We start from the raw sequence: 12,897 nt of genomic DNA, 5'->3' as shown, positions 1-12,897 counted from the left end.
CGACATTATTAGTGATATGACCTCAATTTTTAGAGAGTAGCAGCTACGTATTTATTTCTTAAGTTCTAACTCTGACCAGGAATATTTTTGCATCAAACGGCTTCTCAACGAAGTAATACTTGGTTATAGAAATTTTTAAAACATTTCTTCTTTGAACTATAATGTATTCTTGGTTGCATACTCAAGAAAAACCTTACAGAAATTTCATTTACCCTAAGTTGGCAACATATTACACCAAAATATCCAGTAGTCTTCCCCATTTCCCGCCTTTTTACAGTAAACAAACAGTTAAATGTCCCTTTCACACTTTGCTAGATAATCTGTTGAAAACATGTCGCCACAATCCCTCTAATCAGTGATTTAATCAATAAACTCCATTTTTTTTAAGTGATCAAGTAAGAGTTCATTCAGAATGCACGTAAGAATCCGACACGTAACCTCAACGACGAAGGACAACGATCTGGTGTTGAAATTATCAAAAACTGTTCTAATAAAGGAACTTCAGCGAATGATACGTAACAAACTGAACGTTGAAATTAACCATCAAAAGTTGTATTACCGAGGGAAACTGGTAAGTGGTAAATTTTGTGTGAAAAGTTATCTATTTTAAGGGTTTGCAGTTGATACCTGACCACAGGGTAACAGACTATGATATCAAATTGAATGATGTGATTCAGCTACAGATTAAGATCGATAATAAACCAGAAGGTAATGGAAAAGAAAATACTAGTCCTAATGTTAAGAAGGATCAAAAAGTGGAAGCCAAAAGTGATTTTTATAAAATTGGAGATAAAATTGATGTAATTGATTATGATCTTGGAGCGTGGTTTGAGGCGAAAGTAGTTAGGATTTTAACTGAAAAAAAGACGAAAGAGATCATAGAGGACGAATTAATTTTTAAAATTAGAATGGACAGGTATGGTTCTAGAGTTTTGGCTACAATATTATAGCAGTGTGTTTCAGAAACGTGGAAACAGCTCCATTTGAAGTAAAATTTAGTGATATAAGACCAAGGGCTGTTTACACTTTTTCACTGTCTGAAGTTCAACCTGGGATGACAGTTTTTGTAAATTATAACATAGAGAAACCGTCAACACGTGGTTATTGGTACGACTCTTCTTTACACTTTTCTTATTGTTATTTTTTAACTCTAGTTTCTACTGAAAACATTTCTTGTGCTGGAGAATTCGTCCGCTTCAGCACCTTCACCATTTTGGCTAGCAATTGACGCTCCTCCTGTTTTTTCTTAGGTACGACTTTGTGGTGTCCCAAGTATCCAAGAAGGAGGTGAAAGGTGCACTCTTAGTGGGCAAAGACCACACGAGACTGGAAGACTGCACTGTAAAATTCATCGACGAAATCATGCGGATCGAGAAACCAACCCCGCTTAACGAATCAAAGCCCGATAAAAACATTCCAATGAGTACTCATCCAAACTTTGTCTTCAACTCTCTACTCTTTATTTCCAGGAAAGTTACCGCTTTATTGTAATAAATGTAAGGATGTTTCGACAAGAAAATGTAAAGAATGCGGTTGCTACGTTTGCGGGAAAAAGGACAGCGAAGGTGTTTTAATTTTATGCGACGAATGCGATCACGCGTATCATTTATGTTGTTTAAATCCACCGTTGTCGGAAGTTCCAGATGATCCTGAGTGGTACACTTCAATTTTTTTACTTTTGATTTTTTATCCGTGTGTTCTTAGGTACTGCCCAGACTGTAAAACTGACGACAGTGCGATAGTAAAAGCGGGTGAAAAACTGAAAACTAGTAAGAAAAAAATGAAAATGGCTAGCAATAAAGAAGGTGGCAGTCGTGATTGGGGAAAAGGAATGGCGTGTGTTGGCAGAACAAGCGAGTGTACTATCGTACCAAAGGACCATTACGGACCGATTCCTGGCGTGGAAGTTGGAACCTGCTGGAAATTCAGAGTCCAAGTGTCGGAAGCTGGCATCCATAGACCCCATGTGGCGGGAATTCACGGTCGCGAGACTGATGGCGCTTATAGTTTAGTACTGAGTGGTGGTTATGAAGACGACATTGATAATGGAACAGAATTTTACTACACAGGTTCAGGAGGACGAGATCTCTCTGGTAATAAACGTGTAAACGGGCAAAGCTGTGACCAAAAACTGACCAGAATGAACAAGTAACAACTCCTTTGTCATTTATCCATGTTCTGAAGTAATAATTTAAGGGCTCTGGCGATGAATTGTAATGTTAAATTCAATGACACGACCGGAGGCGAAGCCAAAGATTGGAAAAGTGGTAAACCTGTACGCGTCGTACGAAACTACAAGTTAGGAAAACACTCAAAGTTTGCCCCAGCTGATGGAAATAGATACGACGGCATCTATAAAGTTGTTAAGTATTACCCTCAGAAGGGAAAATCGGGGTTTATTGTGTGGCGGTATTTGCTTAGAAGAGATGACCCAATACCCGCACCTTGGGAAAAGGGAGGAAAAGAATTTGAGATTATTGTAAGAATGTAGACAATTGCAAGAGTGATTCTGATTGTTTTATCTAGTACCCACCAGGTCATTTAGAAGCCGAGGAAATCAAAGAAAACACCAAGAAAAGTACGAAAAGGAAACATCAAAACTCTCCCAGCATCACAAAGAACCTTTCATCTGAGAAGAAACCCAAATTAGAGGCGTACAAAATTGATAAAGAGGTAGAAAAATTGATAGGCCAAGACACAGACAATCAAAGGCTGTGGATCGAATGTAAAGAGATGGTAAAAGACGGAAAACAGAAATTTTTAGCGAAAGTTGAAGATCTATTCTTTTGCGTTTGTTGTCAAGAAGTTGTCTTTGAACCAGTGACTCTTCCCTGTAAACACAACGTCTGCAAGGTGGTCGGAAAAGTTGTTGATTCTTAAAAGTAACGTTAATTTTCAGAGTTGCTTAAAGAGGTCGTTTGGGGCACAGATCTACGGTTGTCCGTGGTGTCGCTTCGAGTTAGGGGAAAAATTTTCCATGGGCGTTAATGCGACTTTGTCCAAAATTCTCATAGCGCTGTTCCCGGGATATGAAGCTGGACGTCGAGCGAATTAGTTGTATGTATTTAATTTAGATAATTTTTATTTATGTTTATATTATGTAAAGACAATGTTCTTAATTAATTGATACCGCGAGGACCATCAATGCTGAATAACTGATTTAGAGAAAAGAAATGTTGACAATAGCCCAACAAAATAAAAAACAACTTGTGTCTGAGTCTGTTTTATAATTTTTTTTATTCGGTATGCACCAACATAGCAAAAAAATACCCACACCCCTTTTTTTTTGTAGTGTTGGTTTCGTAATTTGTTAAATGGCACAATTTCGTTTTGACCTGTGTAATTTGTGGGCAAAAATGTTTTAAATGAGAATAAAACGAAAACTGGCAGCTACCTTATTTATTTATATAGATACACCTCTTAAATTAACTCATTGTCAGTTTTAAAAAAATACAATAAATTATTGAACTCAACCTAACATAATAAAAAAAAATGTAAATACTTACCTATGTTCAGAAATAAAGTAGATTAAGCAGCAAGTAATTTCAACTTATCACATAATTGTTTTTGTCACTATGTTAAAATTCAAATTCAAAAAATTAACTTAATAAATTAATTCAATCTTTGCGTAGCCGGAAGTCGTTTCCTACGCCGTCTTTGAGTACTAAGCCAATGCTCGTAGTGCCTCTCGTTTGTGAGCCAGTCTTGATATTTATACCACCATTCTTCCCATTTGATGTAGTCATCCAGAGTAAGATCTCTTAAATATCCAAGATCTTTGTAATATTGGTAACGAACTCTTACATCGTCCCATGCGGCAAGTCTTGAAGGACCCGATGATAGGAGTTCGTCCGGATAATGTCCAGCAGGAACAGGCGATAAACTGCATAGAAATAATTAATTACCTGGAAACGCGAAAGATGGATCGTTTTACCTGTACCTGCGTGGTGGACTTCCGTAGAGATAATCTTCTCCTTCGATCATGACTTTGAGATCTCCACCAGTTTTCGTGATGCGCATATTTTCGATGTCGCGTCTTTCCCTGTCGGCACTCCATTGGGCGATTTTACCAAATCGTTCAGATAAAGTCAATCGTGTGGTAGCGACGATGGGAGAGGTGGAAGAAGTGTCGCTGTCTTCAGAACCAGAAGAGTCTCCTGGAGATCCCGTTCGTTTCTTTGTTCGCTCTTTTTTAATTCTAGTTAGCAACACCTACGAGAAATCATTAGTCGGGTTCACTGGAAGTGTGGTACTAACTGGTTCAGATCCTTTGTCTTTTGGCTTCCTGACGGGTTTCGCAGGTGGTTTAACTCCCGTGACATCAATCACTTCTCCAGTTCGACCTCGGGGTCTAGGTGGTGGTGGTTGCCTCCTCGGATCCGTCGGCCGATCCGAAGAACTCGGTTTCTGTGGTTTACGTGCAAGAGGCGGCGTCATCGGTCTCGGCATGCGCCGAGGCGGTGAAGGAGACGGTGACGGCGGTCTAGGACGGACTCTCGACTTCAAAGTTGGCGAAGTTTGCTTTGCTTGAGCTTTCACACGAGACCGTGGCACCGAGAACGAACGAGATCTACGAACAGAATGTAGTTTTCCATACCTTAACAGCTCAACTTTCTTTACCTGGACCTGGGATGTCTGTTCTTCGGCGAACAAACCGAGCATGAGTCGTCGGAGCAGCTGCTGATTGAGCTAGCGGACGCAGATCTACGGCCAGAACCGGAAGCTTTGTGTGGCGGCGGCGAACGAGGTCTAGCAGGTCTAGAACGCGTGGCGGTTGGCGGTGATCTACGACCGACGGGCGATCGGCTATATGCGACGGGTGAACGACGCGAGACCGGCGACCTGCGACCTACTGGAGAACGACGCGGCGGCGGCGAACGAGGAGATCTGCGGCCGACTGGCGAACGGGGCGATCGACGTCCCAAAGGAGAGCGGCGGGGAGGCGTTCTACGCCCGTTTTGAGACCTGGAGCGGCTGCGGCGGCCCGACGATGGGGACGAAGAACCGTCGATGTAGAGCGACTTGTAGCCGCTGTGGCGCCATCTGAGAGACAAACTTAGGCGTCAATGGCTAGCTGTTGTGGAGCAAATAGGCTCTTAACATACCTATTTGGATCTTTTGCTTCTACTTCCAGCAACTTTTTATCCCAATAAGCGTTGGAATTGGGGGAGGCTCGTGCTTTTTTCATCACAGTGTCAATTTCGCGTCTTCGGCCGGCTGGAACACTGGGATCTAAAAACAGTATTTATATAGTTCACAATAATAAGAGGAACCCAACTGGTTTAAATTGGACTAAAAAGACTAATAATTATGATTTTAGTGTTGGATTAGATGGGTTAAGTTGGACTAACAGTACCAAGCAGAATCTGAAATGACTTGATCATGTAATGACAAAATAGAAATAACAACGGAAGACTCCTGGAGTGCTCCTGCTGGAACTTCTTTTCCCATGTACCTGTAATTCGAGGTGTCTGTGGTTTGGTATCCATTCTGAGTTTAGACGCGCTGGATGCATTTTTGTTTGACCGTTCTCTGCTGCGACTTCTCCTCCTCGATGACATCCTAATAAAGAGCGTTTAATCTTCTTGCTTTCGGCAAAAGAGGGCCTTACTTATCCAGGTTGATATGTTGTTGGTGAGGAGGTTTGTGAATGAAGATGTCTTCCACAGTCCGAGATTGGGTCCGTGGGGGCACGATCGCGAGTCGGTGAGCAAGTCACGGCCACGCTAGAATCACGACACGCGTTATCAGGTGTTACCGACAGCACCAGTGTTACGCACCACATGGCAGGCCCGACAACAACAGCCATGTGGTTTATAACGGAAAGTCGATCGAAAAACATTGTGAAAATTAAGTTAGTTGTTAGCACACTCTGCCTCCCATTCAATCACACAAGTGTTCAAGCATACATCCAAACAGAAATGACAGGATGGATCCTTTTAGATGTTACAAAAAGATGCATCCATGTTTCAGCAACAGGACCTGAAAGTGGATCTAAATAACGTGAAAATTCCATCTATGGAGAGGAGTGTATTCTTGTGCGGAATTTTGTAAAAATAGAGTAATGTTAACGTCACACTCTCCAGTTCGGACTGTCCGAAAAAGTCGAACCGCACCAATAAAAATAGAACACATAAGTCACTCAAGTCCGGGTAGAAACCGCGCGATTACAGATCGATCCGACAAGTTTGAATTTCCCGCGCCAGATACGCGACCGTCCACGAGGACAACGAACCCAAAATCAATACACATAAAATCACGGCTTATCACTAAACATTTTCACTTACTTTTCCAAACGAAATTTATCACATTCGTTTCAAAAACGTTTGAGCGAAGGATTGAAGCGAAAAAACCATTATTTCTTCAAAAGAATTTGCGAAATTTTTCAATTTTTCATGCGCTTTACGAAGACATGACGACTATTGTCGACAGCGACACAAATTTGTGCGCCTTGCGCAGATGCGCCCAGGAAGCGCCTTTCACCCCTTATAAACCACCCCCGGCAGTTAGCAGAGGGAAACAAACATTGTCAACTAAAAATTAATACCTCTTTAAACCCGTGACACCTCAATGAAGTCAATTTAAAATTACGAAATTCACATTTAAAGTTTTCTTGCAGCATCACACGTGACTATCGCTAGGTGTCGTCATCGAATATCTGTCACTTGTCATTAAACGTCAATTTATCAATAACCTATCAAAACTGTCATTACCATATAATTTTTTATTTATTTATAAACAATGTCTGATAACAAGGAAGTTACCGAAACTCTAAAAGCGGCAAGTTCGTATTTAACTCGTCTGAAGAATCTCAACAATATGATCCAAAACGCCGAGCAACAAATCCATGTTTCCTCAAATGAAACTGTGAGGACCATTGAAACGACTTTTAGCAATTTATTAACAACTTTAACTCAAGTATTATTAGTACGGAAGAATGATCTTATTAAAAGGGTCCAAGAAGTAGGTACCCGCTTATTTTTAACACGTCAACAACTTCTATTTATAGACAAAGCTCCAGAGTATTACGCCCTTGGAAGAATGTAGGGCTGATATTTCTAGAAGAATTGAAAAGACGCACAAGTTAATTCAAGAGGGCCAACTTTTGTTAAACGATTGTAGTAAAAATGTAGAAGAATTTAGTCAAAACTCAAGTTTTTTAGGAAGTCTTCCTGAGATACCTGAATTGAAAGAAGTGCCTTATATTTCATTCCAGCATGAGCCTGATGTGGAGTCAGAGTTGTTAGATTTGTGTTCCCAATTTGGGGAGGTCTTCAAGATTGCTCCAGTTCAAGTACTTTGTGTGCTAACTAAAAAAACCCACTGAGACTTTTTTTACAGATCAGTCAAACTGTAGAGAAGCCTGGAGCAATTCTGGTTGAATGGCAGAGTGTGGAGAACGACGAGCGTTGTGTAGATATCCAAGAATTCCGTCTACAGAAGGCTTTTGGTGATGTTCTCAGTCAAGAACACCTTAAAGTAAATTTCTCTGATTGCTACATAGGTTCAGAAAGTCAATTTCTAGTAAAAGAGTTACAAGCCAACCAACTTTACTCCTTTAGAGTTTGCTGCAAGTTTGAAGGATCAAGTGAATGGAGCCCTTGGTCTTTACCTCATGTAACTTCAACCTCCATCAAGTCTTTTTCATGGGCTGACAATAAAGACTTTGTCTTAGCGAATGAGAATAAAATCGCCACTCCTGCCATAGACTCGCCATCTTTGCTGCTCTCTAATGGTCCACAGTTTGCAGTTGGTTACTCTGCTGAGTTTACTGTAAATTCTACTTTGTTATCTTGACATTCACTAATATTTTATTTGTAGTATTTGGAGTTTGACCAGAAGTGTTCAACTATTGGTTTAATCGCCAGTAACTCAAGAGATGTAAAAGCAATCAAATCTGATGATCACAGCTACTTTGCTCTTGATTCTACAGGAGAAATTTATGTTGATGGAATAAAAAAAGCTACAAAGTTACCTCAAGCTGCAAAAGGCTTAAAAATATGCTTCATGTGTGAGTTGATCCAAGGAGACAAAGTTAGAGTTAACATTGATACTTGTGATAAACAAGTAACTTATGATTGGCACATTGGTAAAACTGATCATTTATATTTTGCTGCTTTGTTAAAATCGCCAGGTACTAAAATTATGGTTGAATAATTTATTGACTTATTGTTACAGTTTTTGTATAATGTAAATAAAAATTAATAAAAACAATTACGTTTTTCCACAATATTGCCAATAATTGACATGTTATTATATGATGTAATAAATAAAATACAGTTCGTCCATTCATCCCACGATACTGCTAGCTCCCCGCAAAGCTAAATATCCAGCAGTTATATCCATTGGTAAACCAATCAGTGTCCCATACTCTTCTTTATTAGCAAACCTTAATCTAGTTTGAGGATCTGTGTATGGAGCTGGTAATCCAGAAAGATCAGAGAATTTTTCAGCCGGTTTGAACGAAGGTGGTGCATTGATGGAACTGTAATGAACCACATTTTCAGGCCATGGGAGAGCTTTTTCAGCGGAGATAATTTGTTTCAACGATTTCCATGCTCGTTTCTTTGCGTTGATTTTGGAGGTGTGAGAAAACGAAGCCGATTTAAAACAAGGTCGGGGTTCTGTTTTCAAATCGTCTAGGTTCATTTTTCGGTGGATAATTTAATGGTTTAATATGAAAAGTTTAGTGTTTTCTCATCTTTTGACGTTTGGTTTGAAGTAAGGTTATGTTTACGAAGCACAGAAATTCCACTGGAGTTCTGAAGGTGATTTGAGTGACAGTAATTTATATTTAAATTTTTTGGCGCGAAATTAAATTTCCTGTTTTTTTTTTAATTTTTAACATTAACACCACAACAGTAATATTTTTTTTTAATAAAAATTACTGCATACTTTCACAAGACTGTTAAAAAATTATTGCGCTATTGATTTTGTGAATCACCTAATATGTATTCCGGTTTTCTTGAAATTTTGCAATGGCTCTTGGTTTTTGGACTACAGTTTAATGTCTAGCCGATTTTAACTCACTACTGTCATTAATTGTTATAAATGACAATTAGAAGTGCGCCTATGATTTAAAGTAAAAATTACTCTAGACAATTTTGCCGTACACATTTCGTTGTCGTCAATAGTAATATAAATTTTGGATTCTACAAAAATCACTTTTTATTACACAGACCTCTTCCTTTCTTCTTCCTTAACACTTTTTCCTAAATCTGCCAAAAAATAAATCTGATGGCGCAACTATTTTACAGCGTTTATATGTATCTACATACAGAGTGTCCCAGAACTCGCCCCCTACTGAGCAAGGAAAGGTGCTGACAGCAATACAGATAGGAAATTTTAAAACAAAAATTGAATAAGTTTAATAGTATTCCTGAAAGGACAACCAATCCCGGAAGCTTATTCTCAAGATGGAATAAAATATCCTAGGACACCAGAGTGTAATGTGAATCTGACAAATGAATGATAGTATGTGTTCATAGTTACCGATTTTCAAATTCTGTTCAGCTTCAGGATTGGCTACCTTTTTCGTCTTAACTCGATTATTTTTTGAGCTAAAAAATGTTTGTTTCAAAATTGCCTTCATAACCCCTTTTTCTTCGAGGCGTGAGTTCTCGGACACCTGTATTTGGTATTGTTATTTTAATGACCAATCAGTTAACACCATTAATTTTGATTCTAATTTTAAATATAATTACTCAATACTTGGTCAGGTCAGGTCAGGTCAGGTCAGTTCAATACTTGGTCAAATAAAGCATTTAAATATACAAAAACTTATCGAAAATAACATTAAAAAACCAATATCGTAAATTAACTGTCACACTTTTATAACTAATCAATGAGATATGAGCATTTATCAATAGATTATAAAGCGTTTATTTAAATTCACTTCACTTAGCAGACAGTTCGTGAATTGAATTTGCACTTCTTGCAACAACATTGCATTAAAATTGCAAATTGATTTATAAATAAATTAATCCCTTGCAGGTATTGATAAAACGATTTATTTAAATAAAATTATCCGTGTATTAGTACACCTTTGAAATCATAAAATGAAAATTGACGTGATGTGAATGCAGTTTATTATCATTTGCCATTTACATGCACACCCTTTCTGTTACCTGCCATAAATTATACTAATCGTGTGTCATTTGCAGTTTCAAACACATTTAACTTCATTGAATCTCTAATTCCCTCCCTTACGGTGGCCAGGTGTTATAACACTTTTTCAATAGCGAGTCTACTGGAACTAATTCCACACATTATTAAATACTCACGACACAGTTTTTGTGTCAAGTCACGAACACGGCAAAATTAAAAAATAGATGGATTTTATAAGAAAATTTGCACCAGACGGGCGTTACTTTGATGACAGATGCAACTTTGTGCTGGAATAAAATAAACCTTTTTTGTTTTTAACGGTGTTTGCTTCCATACTTCTAAATGCGGGCTTTTAATAAAACAACAATAGAAGTCTGAAACTGCAATCTAAATGTGCAACAATGAAACTGACTGAGTGGTGTTCTTAATAGAACTTTTTGTTTTTATTTGCAGTGGAGAGGTGCTTGTCGTTTATAACGAACGTTGATAAAATGGAACAATAGTGCACTTGTAATAACAGTTCCTGTGCGAATATATTTTTTTTTTTAATTTCGTTTTCTTGGTTGAGCTACACTTTTAAGGATGCAAAATTATATGCAAGCAGTAAAAGCTCAAATTTCATTATTTGTGAATGTTCTTACTATTAAATTATTATGTGCATACATTGACTAGTAAGTAGTAAGTGCATACATTCACGGAATTAACACGTTTGCGTAGACACTTAACGTAAAGTAGATAATTTAGTGGTAGAATGGATATAAAAGTATAATTATCTAATCATACGGTTGGTTGTGCTATTTGAATGTAAATAGATTAAATAAATCGTAAATTAACTCTATTAGGAACAGCTAATTTAGGTTTTTTATTCCCTGAAACACTCTAAGCATTTCGTATTAAAGAGAAATGAAAATAGGAAGTCCAAACACCTTTTTGTGTATTGCCTATCCAACTAATAAAAAATGTTTAAACTTCTTAAACTTTATTCCGTATTTTCCCATCTTACAAAATGAATTCCTTGGAGCTTATTTCTATAAACTTTTTGAGATAAATCGTGTTTTTTCTCTAATAAGTCTATACAGGGTTAATTTCAATATCAGACAAAACATAACGGGCAAATTTTGCGTTCCAAAACTTCACCGTTTACGAGAAAAAAAATGTTTAAAGTTTTCTTCAGAAATCGGTGTGCGCCACTAAAGCGCTATGTTAGGTCAGTTTCAATGTCAAAATCAGTCGAAAAGATGGGAATAAAAACGCTAATTAACAAGTGGCAAAACATGTCTCTATTTTTTTTTAATCTCCCGTCAGTTTAGCAATAATCGTGGTTGAGAAATGTTGATTTTACACCGCCAAATTGTTTTAAACTTGGATTATTTTGAGTTAGATTTTTGTATTCTTTGCCAGTGGTTTCTTCAAAAGTGTTGTGATGAACTTAAAGGTATAAAAAGTGTTTTGTTTATACGGGTGAAACTGAGTTTACGCGTGATGACATTGTGGATTGTGTCCAATGGAGGGTATTTGGTCATTTTCGTAATAACTTTAAGTAACTTTTTTATTATTTTATTTCTAATAAAAATTTTAGTTTGGTGCTCAAAGCGATTTGAAGAAACTTGTTTTACGAATCAATCAAGATAAAGATTTTTTCTTTTGAGTGGCCGATTTATTTCAACCAATTTAATTTTTTGCCATAAATTTTTGAAATGTATTCTGTCATTAAAGTAATAAGAGCGAGCTGTGTTGGTAAATTCAGAGCCATAAGCGTCAAATAACGGGTTTTTTGTCCCATTCGAATTTCATTTTTTTTGCAGAATCTTTTATCTACAGCGGTGTCTAACTCTTTGCACTTTATTCGGGTTCACCCTGTACACCAAACGGCAAAATTAGACCTAGACCAATACATTTTTTTATTTTTGTTATGGTTGTCATTGCATTATACACAATTTTAAAATTCGTCTTACATCTTTCGTGTAAAATTTCTCGCTGAATTTTATTGCATTCTGTTATTACTTATCCTATTCTTCTCTCTGCATGAACTTTATTCTTACAAACCACTAAACAGCTGCAAACTATGAGCTATTGAATGTGTTTTCTTGTCGTAAACGTAATTTTACGAAATTAATTACACATTTGCTTTGACAACTGAATGCATTTATAAACTGTCTTTTATTATGTTACTAGAGTTAATAAACACACCTGTATATTACGACAAATTACCGCTAGAATTGACTGAACTTTTAAAATATGCATAGAACCTTCTTTAGTGCTCCAAACGCAAAGAAAAACTGGAGTTTTTTACATTTTTTTAATACAAGGGTGTAGATTATTAACCTTAGCCAAAGACAGGCGTGTCAGGGAGCCAAAATATCATCTTACAAATGAGGTTTCGGTTGGTCATACCGGGTGGTCTCAATGGCTCATGTTTGAAGTGGCGCCACCAATAATCTTGGAATTCTCTACATTTAGCTAGAGAATTTTATGTAGCAAGGGCGAGAGCAAGTTTTATTCACTCAAGTGAAATAAAGCAACCGTTTAAATCTCCTCAAATATGTTGACCGACTTAAAATATCACCCAACGTGTGACAATTGAGTCCAAAAATCTGTTAATGAGCATTTAAGCGGTCTTGTCTTTCCACTCGTCCTACATCAAAGAAGCCGCATGTTAAACAAAACCCAAACCCAAATAAAATAATAATAATTATTTGTTTTCTATCGCACTTCCAAAGGTATTTCCTATTTCTGTCGGCGCAGACAAGTTGGCTCTGAAACTCCCACCCTATTCGCTTAGAACTTGTT

General features: G+C 37.5%; 4 protein-coding genes across 7 annotated transcripts; 2 read left to right on the top strand and 2 right to left on the bottom strand.

Annotated features, from left to right (window-relative positions):
- Positions 1 to 229: 229 nt before the first annotated feature.
- LOC148172320 (E3 ubiquitin-protein ligase UHRF1-like) lies at positions 230 to 3,307 on the top strand. The gene is made up of 9 exons (XM_088038379.1): positions 230 to 571; positions 621 to 916; positions 964 to 1,107; positions 1,251 to 1,423; positions 1,470 to 1,656; positions 1,705 to 2,148; positions 2,197 to 2,479; positions 2,527 to 2,853; positions 2,900 to 3,307. The coding sequence occupies exons 1-9, from the start codon at positions 413 to 415 to the stop codon at positions 3,053 to 3,055; spliced, it is 2,169 nt and encodes a 722-aa protein (XP_087894505.1). The 5' UTR covers positions 230 to 412; the 3' UTR covers positions 3,056 to 3,307.
- A 77-nt stretch (positions 3,308 to 3,384) lies between these two features.
- On the bottom strand, positions 3,385 to 6,380 carry LOC148172319 (uncharacterized). 4 transcript variants are annotated; one of them, XM_088038380.1, is made up of 8 exons: positions 6,288 to 6,379; positions 5,612 to 5,726; positions 5,456 to 5,562; positions 5,106 to 5,232; positions 4,621 to 5,055; positions 4,258 to 4,570; positions 3,935 to 4,212; positions 3,385 to 3,883 (listed from the first exon to the last, which is right to left on the bottom strand). In XM_088038380.1, exons 3-8 carry the CDS (start codon positions 5,559 to 5,561, stop codon positions 3,613 to 3,615), a joined length of 1,530 nt encoding a protein of 509 aa, XP_087894506.1. In that variant the 5' UTR covers position 5,562; positions 5,612 to 5,726; positions 6,288 to 6,379; the 3' UTR covers positions 3,385 to 3,612. The 4 variants fall into 4 exon arrangements, with proteins under 4 accessions (XP_087894506.1, XP_087894507.1, XP_087894508.1 ...); XM_088038381.1 differs by having other exon boundaries at positions 3,941 to 4,212; XM_088038382.1 differs by having other exon boundaries at positions 4,621 to 5,043.
- Positions 6,381 to 6,618: 238 nt separating this feature from the next.
- On the top strand, positions 6,619 to 8,230 carry LOC148172318 (cytokine receptor-like factor 3). Its single transcript, XM_088038384.1, has 4 exons — positions 6,619 to 6,963; positions 7,010 to 7,294; positions 7,342 to 7,773; positions 7,822 to 8,230. The coding sequence occupies exons 1-4, from the start codon at positions 6,742 to 6,744 to the stop codon at positions 8,155 to 8,157; spliced, it is 1,275 nt and encodes a 424-aa protein (XP_087894510.1). The 5' UTR covers positions 6,619 to 6,741; the 3' UTR covers positions 8,158 to 8,230.
- LOC148172317 (INO80 complex subunit C) lies at positions 8,144 to 8,754 on the bottom strand. The gene has a single exon (XM_088038386.1). The coding sequence runs from the start codon at positions 8,647 to 8,649 to the stop codon at positions 8,290 to 8,292; it is 360 nt and encodes a 119-aa protein (XP_087894512.1). The 5' UTR covers positions 8,650 to 8,754; the 3' UTR covers positions 8,144 to 8,289.
- Between the last annotated feature and the right edge of the window lie 4,143 nt (positions 8,755 to 12,897).

Source organism: Gnatocerus cornutus, chromosome 6 (genome assembly GCF_029298725.1).
Source record: "Gnatocerus cornutus isolate USDA-ARS CGAHR chromosome 6, icGnaCorn1.1, whole genome shotgun sequence".
Classification (NCBI taxonomy): Eukaryota; Metazoa; Arthropoda; class Insecta; order Coleoptera; family Tenebrionidae; genus Gnatocerus; species Gnatocerus cornutus.
This window is presented reverse-complemented; position numbering and strand designations above follow the sequence as displayed.